Source organism: Hypanus sabinus, chromosome 21 (assembly GCF_030144855.1).
Source record: "Hypanus sabinus isolate sHypSab1 chromosome 21, sHypSab1.hap1, whole genome shotgun sequence".
Lineage (NCBI taxonomy): Eukaryota > Metazoa > Chordata > Chondrichthyes > Myliobatiformes > Dasyatidae > Hypanus > Hypanus sabinus.
The window spans coordinates 50,210,504-50,224,163 of record NC_082726.1 but is presented as its reverse complement, the minus strand read 5'-3'; the positions used below and the strand labels follow the sequence as shown (position 1 = coordinate 50,224,163).

Here is a 13,660-nt window from a genome sequence, read left to right as displayed (position 1 = left end):
TTTCAGGGATATAGTACGTTTTATTTCATATGTCTATGTTAATTTGCAGAGTTTGTAATTTATTTAACTTTGGTTTGAATGATGGTTGGCACACCACTTACAGTGTTGGGAACAAAAGGCCTTAGGCAATTAATGGAATACATTGATTGAGCTAAAAAGAGACATTGCACAAACAACTCACAGACTGCACTACATCTCACTACAGTTCATGTTTTGCAGTGGTTTTGTGACAGAGGCAACTGAGTACTCAGAACTTACATTTGCATTGGATCAGAATGCATCAACAATAGATGATAATACAGTACAAAAAAAAGTGCCAGACTGCAAAAACAGCCAAAAATATTGATGCATGTACTATAAGAAAGTTATGCAAACACTTGCAATGCAATTCTTAAAATCCCATTAGTAAATGGAACTGAATGTATTTCAGCCAGATATATAATCACAGAAAACAGTGGTCTAGAAATTATTTGTTGAGGGACAGAATTGAAAAACTGGCATGTTATACTAAATCTTGGTTGGATTCATGATCATGTTATAATATGAACATAAAGACATGGGAGAGGGTACAGAAAGCATTTGCAAAGATGATGCCAGAAATATAAGGCTATGTATATCAGGAGAGGATAAACCAACTGGGTCTCTTGAGAAGATAGCCGAGGGTGATGTCATGGCAGTTTGTCAAATGATGCAAGGTTTTGACAGAGTGAATAAAGAGGGAATAACAATACTTAAGACTGTCAAATTTAGATGAGCACCAAGAAACTCAGATTGAAATTCAGCAGGAATTTCTTTCCCCAGGGCCATGAGATTACATCAATTACTATTTTTACCATCATTTTCTTAATTTTCTAAAAAATCTCATCTATGCCTAGTTTGTCCATTTGGTTTCTTAACCTCCCTCTTGATGCAGCTGACTTGTAGCTGACTTTTGAAATAGATGTTGCTCTTCTGCAGTGGTAAGTAAGAAAAGCAGAATGTATAAAGACAGGACAATAAGTCATTTAAGGAAAAACATGAGTTCATTGTTCATTCAGAAATCTGATGACAGTAGGGAATGTTGAAATGTTGGGTGTCTGTCTTCAGGCTCTCCTGTACCTCCTCATTGATGTTAGCAATGAGAAGAGGACATGTCCTGAGTACTGGGGGCCTTACTGATGGATGCCAACTTGTAGGCATCTCCTTTTGAAGATGTCCTTGATGCCGGAGAGGCTAGTGCCCAGGATGGAGTTGGTTGAGTTTACAACTTTCTGCAGCTTTTTTCAATCCTGTGCCATGGCCCCTCCATAACAGATGGCGATGCAACAAGTTAGATTGCTCTCCACCGTACATCTGTAGAAATTTGTGAGTGCCTTTGGTGACATACGAAGTCCCCTCAAACTTCCAATGAAATATAGACACTTCCCTTTCTTCTTTGCAATGGTCTGGGCCTAGGATTGATCTTCAGAGATGTTGATACCCTATTCACCCTATCCACTTCTGATTCCTCAGTGAGGACTAGTTTGTGTCCTTTGATTTCCCAATCCATAATCAATTCTTTGGTCTTGCTGGTGTTGAATGCAAGGTAGTTGTTGTGATACTACTGAACCAGCTGATCTATCGTTGCTGCATATTGCCTCATCACCATCTGAAATTCTGCCAACAATAGTTGTGTCGTGGTCAAATTTATAGATGGTATTTGAACTGTGCCTAGCCATTCAGTGAAAGTGTGTAGAGAGTAGAGCAGTGGGCTAAGCCCCATCCTTGAGGTAGAGATAGCAGGAGCTCTGACGGAGATCTTTAAGATGTCATTAGAAACGGGGATTGTGCCGGAGGATTGGCGTATTGCTCATGTGGTTCCATTGTTTAAAAAGGGTTCTAGAAGTAAGCCTAGAAATTATAGACCTGTCAGTTTGACATCAGTGGTGGGTAAATTAATGGAAAGTATTCTTAGAGATAGTATTAATAATTATCTGGATAGACAGGATCTGATTAGGAGTAGCCAGCATGGATTTGTGCGTGGAAGGTCATGTTTGACAAACCTTATTGAATTTTTTGAAGAAGTTACGAGGAATGTTGACGAGGGTAAGGCAGTGGATGTAGTCTATATGGACTTCAGCAAAGCCTTTGACAAAGTTCCACATGGAAGGTTAGTTAAGAAGGTTCAGTCGTTAGGTATTAATGCTGGAGTAATAAAATGGATTCAACAGTGGCTAGATGGGAGATGCCAGAGAGTAGTGGTGGATAATTGTTTATCAGGATGGAGGCCGGTGACTAGCGGGGTGCCTCAGGGATCTATTTTGGGCCCAATGTTGTTTGTAATATACATAAATGATCTGGATGATGGGGTGGTAAATTGGATTAGTAAGTATGCCGATGATACTAAGGTAGGAGGTGTTGTGGATAATGAGGTGGGTTTTCAAAGCTTGCAGGGAGATTTATGCCATTTAGAAGAATGGGCTGAACGTTGGCAGATGGAGTTTAATGCTGAGAAGTGTGAGGTTCTACATTTTGGCAGGAATAATCCAAATAGAACATACAGGGTAAATGGTAGGGCATTGAGGAATGCAGTGGAACAGAGAGATCTAGGAATAACAGTGCATAGTTCCCTGAAGGTGGAGTCTCATGTAGATAGGGTGGTGAAGAAGGCTTTTGGAACGCTGGCCTTTATAAATCAGAGCATTGAGTACAGAAGTTGGGATGTAATGTTAAAATTGTACAAGGCATTGGTAAGGCCAAATTTAGAATATTATGTGCAGTTCTGGTCACCGAATTATAGGAAAGATATCAATAAATTAGAGAGAGTGCAGAGACGATTTACTAGGATGTTACCTGGGTTTCAGCACTTAAGTTACAGGGAAAGGTTGAACAAGTTAGGTCTCTATTCATTGGAGCGTAGAAGGTTGAGGGGGGATTTGATCGAGGTATTGAAAATTTTGAGAGGGACAGATAGAGTTGACGTGAATAGGCTGTTTCCATTGAGAGTAGGGGAGATTCAAATGAAAGGACATGATTTGAGAGTTAGGGGGCAAAAGTTTAAGGGAAACACGAGGGGGTATTTCTTTACTCAGAGACTGATAGCTGTTTGGAATGAGCTTCCTGTAGAAGTAGTAGAGGCCAGTTCAGTTGTGTCATTTAAGGTAAAATTGGATAGGTATATGGACAGGAAAGGAGTGGAGGGTTATGTGCTGAGTGCGGGTAGGTGGGACTAGGTAAGATTAAGAGTTCGGCATGGACTAGGAGGGCCGAGATGGCCTGTTTCCGTGCTGTGATTGTTATATGGTTATATGGTTAAAATAGTGTTCATTCTCAGCAAGGTGGAGATGTTATTTCCAATCTGTGGTCTCCCAGTGAGTATATTAAGGATCCAATTGCAGAGGGAGGCACATTGGCCCAGTTTTTGGACCTTGTTGATTAGAGCTGGTTAGAGGGCACGATCGTGTTGAACACTGATTTGTAATCAACAAAAAACAGCCAGATGTAGGTATTACTACTATCCAGGTAATCCAAGACTGAGAGGAGAGCCAGTGAGATTGCATCCGCTGTAGATCTATTAGACGATAGGCAAATTGCAGTGGGTCTATGTCCTCGCTTAGGTAAGAGTTGGTTCTAGCTATATCCAGCCTCTCAAAGAACTTCATCACTGTAGTGAGTGCCACTGGGCAATAGTTGTTGAAGCAGTTCACCCTGCACTGGGCATTGACATAATTGTCACCCTTTTGAAGCAGGCGGGAACATCCAACTACAACAGTGAGAGATTGAAGATGGTCTTGAAGACTCCCGCCAATTGGTCAGTATAGGTTTTCAGAGCACTACCACTTAAACCGTCAGGGCCTAATACCTTGTGAGGGTTCACCATCTTGAAAGATGTTCTGACATCAGCTTCTGACTCAGAGATCACAGGGTCATAAGATGCTGCAGGAATTTGCACAGGTGTAGTTTTTTTCTGCCTTTCTAAGTGTACATAAAAGGTGCTGAGCTCATCTGGGAGTGAGGAATCACAGCCATTCATCACATTAGGTTTTGCTTTGCAGAAAGTAATGACCTGCAACCCTTGCCAGAGCTGATGTGCACGGATTTCATCTCACTTCAAAATGACTTTTTGCTTTTAAAATAGCTTGCTGTAGGTTGTATCTGGACTTCTTGTATAGTTCTGGATCACCAATCTTGAACACCACAGATCAAGCCCTTAGCAAACTATAAATTTCCCGGTTCATCCATGGGTTTTGGCTTAGGTTCAGTATGTTCTTGAAGGTACACACTGATCCACTCAGGTTTTGCTGAAATTGTTCAACTCCAAAGATGAATAAATGAATATTGTCTAGTCCACCAACTTAAAGCAGTCCTGTAAGCACTCCTCCACTTCTCCTGACTATACGTCATCACCAATGGCGCTATGCTCTTTAGTCTCTGCCTACACGCTGGGAGTAGAAGTACAGCCAGATGATCAGACTTTCCTAAGTGTGGGCTTGAGATGGGACGGTAAGCATTCTTGATGGTGATATAACAGTGGTCAAGTGTGCTGGCTCCTCTGGTTCCACAGGTGATATGTTGGTAGTAGTTGCTCAGAAACTGCATCAAGCTGGCCTAGTTGAAATCCCCTGCAATGATAGGAAGGACATCAGGGAGCACAGTTTCACGCCTGCTGATTATAGAACTTAGCTCCTCCAATACCTGCCTGGTGTTGGCCTAAGGTGGAATATACACCATAACCAGGATGATAGCGGAAACTCCTTCAGCAGATAAAAAGGACAACATTCAACACTAAATGTTCCAAGTTGGATGAGCAGGACTGACACAGAACCACCACGTCTGTGCACCACAATGAGTTAATCATAAAAGACGCTCCACCTCCTCTGCCTTTAAAAGACTGAGCTTTGTGGAGAATGGTGAAGCCATCAAGCTGCAGCACTGCGTCCGAAATGGCTGAAGGCGCTGGGAAAGCTGGGGACCTGTTGAACAAGGACATTGTAGTGTAGCATGGTGGGCCCTATGATTTGGAAGTTCTGTGCTTCAAAGACCTTATCCTCCCAGGAGTGACCAATTATGATTGAACGCGGGACAACTTGGTACAATTAAGACACAAGAAACTGCAGATGCTGGAACGTCGAGCACAAAACGAGTGCTAGAGGACTGCAGCATATCAAGCAGCATCTGAGTATTGAAATGGACAGTTGATATTTCAGGTCAACACCCTACATCTGGACTAAAAGATAGAGTGAAGATAGCCAGTATAAAAAGGTGGAATGGAGTGAGAGCTGACAAGCAGTAAGTGGATTTGGGTGAGGAGGGGGTGATAGGCAGATGGAGAAGGGGTTAGTGGAAAAAGCAAGAGAAGCTGATGGATGACAGGTGGAGGTAACAAAATGCTACCCATGATAGAATCTGATGGGAGAGGAAGGTGGAACATGCAATCAAATGTGGGAGGTGGGAAGACAGATAGGAACAGTGCAGGAGGGGAACCAGCGGGAAGAAAATGTGAGTGATGAGTGAGTTGCTTGTAATGCTCTGTAAAGGGCTGTGCATAGAATCTGACATCATCTCATGTTCCTTGACACAGAAGTTGTGTAACGGATGGAAGGGTGCGTCACATACAGAAATGACCCTTCAAATTGATGAGGAGCAATCTGGAAATAGTTATCACATTTCACCACAGAAATTAATCACTTGTAATTGAATGACACTGAACACAGGAATTTACATGATGGAATTTCTCAGGCCTTATACCAGTACTGTATCCCTTTTTTTACTCAAAAAAATGTTCATCCACAAATAAGCCCATCCCACCCCAATTTTAAATGAAAGGCAATTATTCAGTATTTCTAGCAGACCATCATGAGATATCACCATTTTAATTTGGTCTGGCCTTTACTTTTTCCATGTCTATTGCTAGTTTTCATTTACTGGGATTAATGAGGTGTTGATAGTTTTGCTGTTTGCTTCAGTGGGTTTGACTCCTTCATCAATCAGCAGAAGCAATTGCTTTGCAATCAGAAATTGTAAACTTTGAGATTCCATCAAAGACCCAGTTTAACATTTAAACATGAAATTAATAATGTTTTTATTAATATGTCCCAGATGCAGGGACAGAAAGTGTTGGAATTTACTTTTGAGTCGGGATTAGCATTTGATTTCCATGCACAGGGACCAGCTTCTCCATTCAATTAACATAAATTGGCATTTCACTCCCAGAGCCAGGAGTGAATTCAGGCTGCCTTCAATAAGATGCAGGAGTTTCTTTAGATGCTGGAAATCTTGAGCAACACACCACAAAATGCTGCAGGAACTCAACAAGTCAGGGAGCATCTATGCAGGGAAATAAGCACTCAATGTTTTGGGCCGAGATCTTTCATCAGAACTAGAAAAGAAGGGGACAGAAGTGAGAATGAGAAGGAGAGGGAGGAGTCTTGATGAAAGGCCTCAGCCTGAAATGCCAACTGTATATTCCATTCCATAGATACGGCCTGACTTGCTGAGTTCCTCGAGCATTTTGTGCATGTTACTCAAGATTTCCAGCATCTGCAGAATCCCTTGCGCTTATGAAAAAGGAATTTGATAAGAGAGGACAGTGGATCATGGAGTAAAGGGAAAGGTGTGAAAAAAGAGGAGGTAGTGGGTAGGTAATGAGGATGGGGAAGGAGAAGAGAAAGGATGTAAGAGCCACTAGAATGAGGAATGGGATTTTTTTTAAATGCAGGACAGGACACAGAAGGGAATGGTTACTGGAAGTTAGAGAAATCAATGTTCATGTCCATCAGGTGGGAAGCTATCCAGATGGAGTATGAGTGGTTGCTCCTCCAATTTGAGTTTGGCCTTATCGTGGCTGTAGAGAAGGCCATAGACAGATACGTCAGTAAGGAAATGGGAAGTCATATTGAAATTGGTGGGCACTGGAAGATCCTGACTTTTGCGACAGGCAGAGTGAAAGTGCTCAACGAAGCAATACCCCAATCTGCATCACGTCTCAACGATACAGAGGAAGCCATGCTAGGAGCACCAGATACAATGGATGAGTCTGATAGAATCACATCTAAAGCACTGCCTCCAGCCTGTTTATGTCCCTGAATATTGGTCAAGGATGAGGTGTAAGGGCTGGTGCAGCATTTGTCACACTTGCAGGGGGTAAATGCCACTTGGGTATTCAACCAGTGTGCAAACGACACAAACTGCGCACATACAAAAAAAAGAAATAATATTAAAAATATAAATAAGCAATAAATATCAAGAACATGAGATGAAGAGTCATTGGAAGTGAGTCCATAGGTTGTGGGTACATTTCAATGATGGAGATCCTCCAGGATTTTGTGTGTGTTGCTTCCTCTCTTTTACCTGTAGCTGTTTATGAGGGTTGACCTCATTGGTGTGAATCAGCAACATGGCCTGATTTTGAGGGATAATATGAACCAACTTCTATGCCATGGCAAATTTCATCTAATTCTGATTTTATTTCTTGGATTTCTAGGACCTTTGCTTTAATCTTGGGAATCACAATCCCGAAAACAGAAACTCAGCCTTCTTTGTTACGTATGCAAAGAGTCAGCTGGGCACTGATACTGTTGAGTTTAAGTTCCATGAGATTTCAAGATCTTTTCATTGATTTGGGAACTGGATTCCACAGGTTCTTCCATTTAGGACTAAAACAGGAACACCGAAATTAAGTGCAAGTCTTAATTTTTATCTTTTATTTACAACAACAAAAGAGACTATATAGCCCATAATATCTATGCTAGCTCCCAGGAGAACAATCCCATTCATCCTATTCCCACTCTCTTCACTGAGCTGTATCCCTACAACCTTTTATCTCTCACAAATGCCCTCTCCTTAGATTTTGCCATTAGCTGACTCAAAGTGATCATTTACAGCATCTAATTAACCAGGCAGCAGGCACATGGAACATGGGGGGGAGGGGAGGGGAAAAAAGCTAGGGCACCTGTAAGAAACACATGATGCCATATATATTTCACACAGATAGAACCAGAGGCTGGAACCTAACCCAATCCCTTGGAGCACTGAGGCAGCAACACGGACCTTTGCACCAACTGGCATTCCATCAGAGCTTATGGAAATGTAAACATCAAGAAAATCCATAAAGTAGCACATAGTTTCAAATAGGTTGTTCTACGATATCTAGAGTTCAAAGTCTGGTGGGGAGTGTTTTCACTCTGGATTTAATGGCTGTGAGTTCAAGTTCCATATGATAACTGTAAGCATAAAAATCTCATCTAACATTCCTGTGCATTACTGAAGGAGTGTTAAACTATAAAAAGGTTAAGCCAAGCCCTTGCATGCCCTCTGACATAAAAGCTCTGTGAATATGCTGAAAAATCCATCCTGGAATCCATACAGGCCTATTGCCTACATTCTCATTGACAATTCCACTTGCTTTATTGCCATTGTTCATTCTGGACAGCTTACCCCAATCATGGCATCATTTAAGTAAGAGGGGCTACAAATACTGAACAATGATTTTTCCAAAGTAAATAACTCTAACTCTCTAAATCTTTGTTGTAACAAAATGAAGACACAAGAAATTACAGATGCTGGAAGCTGGAGCAGTGCACAAAGCACTGCAGGAATTCAGCTGGTCAGAGAGTGTCTATGGAGGAAAATGATCGGTCAACATTTTGGGTTGAGACCCTTCATCTGGACTGGGCAAATTTAACTGAGCTTTGGTGTTATCCAACATGTTAAAGTAGAACAGTAAAAAGCATAAATAAAAATAACAGAAATTCTAGCTGCTGCACATTTGTGTTTTTATAATTCCAAAACAGAATTTCATGCACTGTGTTATGAACTGCTAACATTTTATATTTTAAACATGTTGCTAAGGTCACATTCATTGCCCACCTCCAGTGTCCATTTCTAGAATGATAATTTTAGTACAATGAATTTGCAGTTTACCCACAGTTGAAATTTTAGAAAACATACAATTCACCAAATAATTTTGCTAAAATAATCTTACTCCATACAAAACAATTTTGTGGTACAAAGTGCCCAAGAATTAATTTGTATTTTATGATATTCTGTAGCTTTTCTCAGTTGCTAGACTGAGGCACAAAATGGTGCAGGGAATGTGTTGAATTGATGACCTTGCGATGTTTCTGATAAAATGACAAACTGATGCTCTATTATGTTCAGCATAACTCAAAAAGTGAGAGCTACAAATGTCCTGAGTAATGTTTTTCCCTGAAGCTAAATATCATCGAGCTATTCAACTACCTGCTTTGGAACTTTGCACAGTTTAGCTCCAATGTTTGCCTTTTTCAAACTACAACTGTACTTTAAATGTCGGCTATGAGGTATTAAGTTTGAAATGTGATTCAAGCCCTTCATTTAGCCGCATAATCACTAGCAGCTCCTTTTTCTCTGCCACATAAACATTTTCTGTCATGTAAAACCAAAGGAACTACAAGGAAATTCAAGCTATCATGTGTCTACAGTTTCCACTCTGTTAATAATGAACAACCATTCAAGCTAACCAATTATTGAAGTGACAATAATTGTTGATTCTTCTACTATGAGATAGGCAGACCTACTGACAAAGTAGGTGACGAGAAATAACTTGGCTCTACAAAACACAAAATTACAATATAAAATTATATTGTAGAAGCTAAGAGGAATACATACAAAATGTTGGAGGAATCCAGCAGGTCAAGCAGCATCTATGGAAAGAAATAAAGAGTCAAAGCTTCAAGCAAGACCCTTCATCAGGACTCTTCTGTCATAAAGTGTCTCAGCCCAAAACTTCAATTGTTTATTTCTTTCCACAGATGTTGCCTGACCTGTTGACTTCGTCCAGCATTTTGTATGTGTTTCCCTGCATTTCCAGCATCTGCAGAAACCCTTGTGTTTAGTTGCTAAGAGGATGTTTCTACACACAAGGGAACCTAATGGGCATAAATTCAAAATAATGTGTGCCCATTTAAGAGGGAGATAAAGGAGAATTTCTTTTCTCAGAATGTTCTAACCCAGAGATCTGTGAATATATAATTTTTGTTTAATAGTGGAACCGGGAATTACAGCGAACCAAAGTGAACCAGAGCCTAGATCAGATCAGATAGGATGTTATGAAATTGTGGAGTAGACTTGCAGGGTGGCCTGCTTCTGCTGCAGTTTCTTGAGCTTTTTTGCCTGTTAACAATTAATCAGCACTAGGAAACAATATTAAACGACCATTCATGGATACATGTGCAAATTGGGAAACCTGCAACACACAGTATGATAAGTGGCACTCTGCTCTGAATATTCACTGACATCAGGCTCCATCCTGCCAAAAGCATTTGAAGAAGAATCTATAAGGTTAAAACAATATTATCAAATTTTTCCTGTAGCAACAAAGAACTCCGTCTGGTTCATGCTTGGTTCAGATAGTACAAAAGAAGCAGAAGGACATGCCAATGAACCCTAGCACTTAAGCACATTATACAGGCTGGTATGGCAGTGCTGTCCTGTGACTGTTGGAAGATATCACCCTTGCATCCTAGATCAATGTCTGTTTCAGATCCTGAGCATAACTACGCAAAGTGCATTGGTAAAATTCTCCCATCATCCAACACTGCAGATGAACCGCCACTGGAAGTCATGGGAACTTACTCTCCACAACTGTTTGCCATGTTTAACTAAAGAGGTGCACGCAATGGATTTTGATACGGCTCAACACATCTGAAACACCCAAAGTTATTTCTGAGAGGGATAATAAAATACAGCATGAGCGTAAATATATTTTCTAAAAGACTACTTGTTGTTTGTCATTGATTCCTCAAAGCCAATTTTCACTACTTCAAAGAAATCTTATTCTGTTTGCCCACATTCCCTCTTTCTCTGGGTATAAAAATGTTTTTTTGAAAGTTATTTCCTGGATACAAGTACTTACTCTGCTAATATAAGAAACAATTGTCTTAATAATGTCCCAGTCCTACAAGCTGCAGCCAATTCACTTAATTAGCATATACTTGGAATGATAGCAAACAGTTAAACATCCTAGAATCTGGTGCCATACAATACATATTGTATAAAAATCAAATTAAAAACCACTCATCCCAGATAATTTTTTTAAACAGCAAAAAGAAATAAACAGTATTCTGTTCTGAGTCATCTTGAACTACGTTTCATACACACCAGAAACAACATGTTTATTTAATGTGCCCTGTAACCAAGCGATGGCCTTTCACCACTTTGTGGTACAATCCATTCTGTCACAGCTGTTAAATCCCTTTACATCCTGGAAGGCGATCATGTGTCCAGCTGCTGCTGCAGTAGCTTTTGCATCCTGTACTTTCGATAAAAGCTCAGGTTCTTGCTGGATACGTTACTTGCTTATTACCACACAGATGGCCTGCCAACCCATTGGATCCATGCTGCCATCTAAGCAAACAATCTCACCAGTCCTATCGCAAACAGGAGAAAAACTGCAGATGCTAGACATCCAAGTGACACAGACAGAATGCTGGAGGAACTCAGCAGGCCAGGCAGCAGCTATGGAAATGAGTACAGTACATGGAAATGGACCAGACCCTCCAGCAGGACTGGAAAAAAAAGATGGAGTAGAGTTTAAAAAGTTGGGGGGGAGGGGAGGGGAGGGAGAAACACAAGGTGATAGGTGAAACCAGGAGCCGGAGGGATGAAGTAAAGAGCTGGGAAGTTGATTGGTGAAAGAGGTACAGGGCTGGAGAAGGGAGAATCCAGTAGGAGAGGGCAGAAGGCCATGAAGAAAGAAAAGGGGGGAGGAGCACCAGAGGGGGCAATGGGCAGGCAAGGAGACAAGGTGACAAAGAGAGGGAAAAGGGGATGGAGTATGGTGAAGGGGGGCATAACCAAAGTTCCAGAAATTGATGTTCATTCCATCAGATTGGAGACTACCCAGACAGAATGAATATAAGGTGTTGTTACTCCAACCTGAGTGTAGCCTCATCAAGACAGTAGAGGAAGCCATGGATGGACATATCAGAATGGGAATAGGAATTGGAATTAAAATGGGTGGTCACTGGGAAATCCCACCCCTTCTGGCAGATGGAGCGTAGACATTCGGCGAAGCGGTCTCCCAATCTATGTCGAGTCTCATTGATATACAGAAGGCCACACTGGGGCCTATTCTGCACTGCATCTCAATAAATAAATAAATAACTGAGCATTTGAAAAGAAAATATTGACCTCCAGAACAAAACACACAAAATGCTGGAGGAACTCAGCAGATCAGGCAGCATCTAAGGAATGGAATAAACAATTGATATTTCAGGCCAAGACCCTTCAGCAATTCTGTGTGTGTTGCTCTGGATTTTCAGCATCCACAGAATCTCTTGTGTTTATGATTGATCTCCAAAGAATCTCTATCAACACTGACAACTCAAGGAACATCAACAACATTTCATGAACCCCTATAAGTATTGCTACCCTAATGGAGACACCCTGGATGAATAACATAGACTTTTTCAGACAACTAGAGGCTCAGGTGACTCAGTGTTGGCTTCAGCACTTTAGCATGTTGCTGATTAAAATGAAGCCACAAAGACAAATAAATTTGAATAGTACGGCAACATAATGCATTAAAATACAAACACGGTTAAATGAAGGTATAAGCCTTACCCACGAAAGGCGTCAAGAGAACGTAATCGTCGAGATTTGGGATTTGTAGCCTTGGCTGAGACATCAGCATTATTTACAGGTGCAAGTTCCTGAAATGAAGAATGTAAAGATTTTTAAGAATTTTCCAGAGATGCTGGTAAAAGGTATAAAAACACAGATATGGAAACAGGCCACACAAATGAAAACACGTTCAGTTTTGTGGTCAAATTAAGCTGAAAGCAATTGAATTTTAAAAAGCTCAAGATTTTAGATGTTTCTTGAAGGATTTAAGTGAAGATGCATGTTAGTGATACACGGGGCACCTCAGTGTCAGGATAAGGGTTTGAGTTCTTGTTCCTTTGTGCTGAGTTTCCATTCTCAGTCCTTGTCATTAGAGCTAACTACAGTGTGGGCTTGCACAACAGAGAGAACTGACAAAAATAAAGTTGGTGTTGCTGACTGATCGTGAATTGTGAACAAATAGGGGTTCAGAGAGAGGTGCTAAGGAACAAGGGGTGGGCAAGGGCATGTGACTGTGTGATTTGAGTATATATGCATGAGTGGGCTCCTAGGAGTCTATCTTGAGCCTGTGCAGCAGTGACTGACTTCCAACAAGGTAAAGCTCTGCCTAAACCTTCTGCCTATGCCTGGTGCAATGAGAAAAATGGAAAACAATAAGAGCAAAGATGCATTACAATGAAGACTTAAAGTTGGCAATGATGGGGGAATCTGGTGGAAGTTTACAAAACCATGACAGGTTTTTTAATCAAAGTATAGAAGAACATTTTCCATTGGATGGCACAGAAATGATGAACTTAGGGCTATCACATGGAGAATTTATGCTGCACCAGGCTTATTAGAATATGGAAAGCAGTTATTGAGGTAGGTGTATTTTATAAGCAATTTGCAGAAGTATAGACGAATGGAAAAGCAATGAGAGTAGGTACTTCACCAAAGAGCAAGCATAGGGGAAAGGAGCCAATTAAATTGAGGACTCTACGTGAATGTGATTATTGGGTTAGAAGTACTGAGCTGGACAAAAAATCAAGGGGGATTTTATCGAGAATAAATATTGTATGATTCCTGACTCAGGTTATGGTCGTTTTGCAGAGGTCTTGAT

The 13,660-nt window shown here is 40.9% G+C and overlaps 1 protein-coding gene across 1 annotated transcript in view; it reads right to left on the bottom strand.

The window, feature by feature from the left end:
* Positions 1 to 13,660, bottom strand: part of si:dkey-192p21.6 (uncharacterized protein LOC565246 homolog) — a 342,161-nt gene that overhangs the window by 190,995 nt on the left and 137,506 nt on the right. The window contains exon 6 of the mRNA XM_059946951.1: positions 12,562 to 12,650. Within this exon, the coding sequence (XP_059802934.1) occupies positions 12,562 to 12,650 (89 nt within the window). The remainder of the gene's footprint in view (positions 1 to 12,561; positions 12,651 to 13,660) is intronic.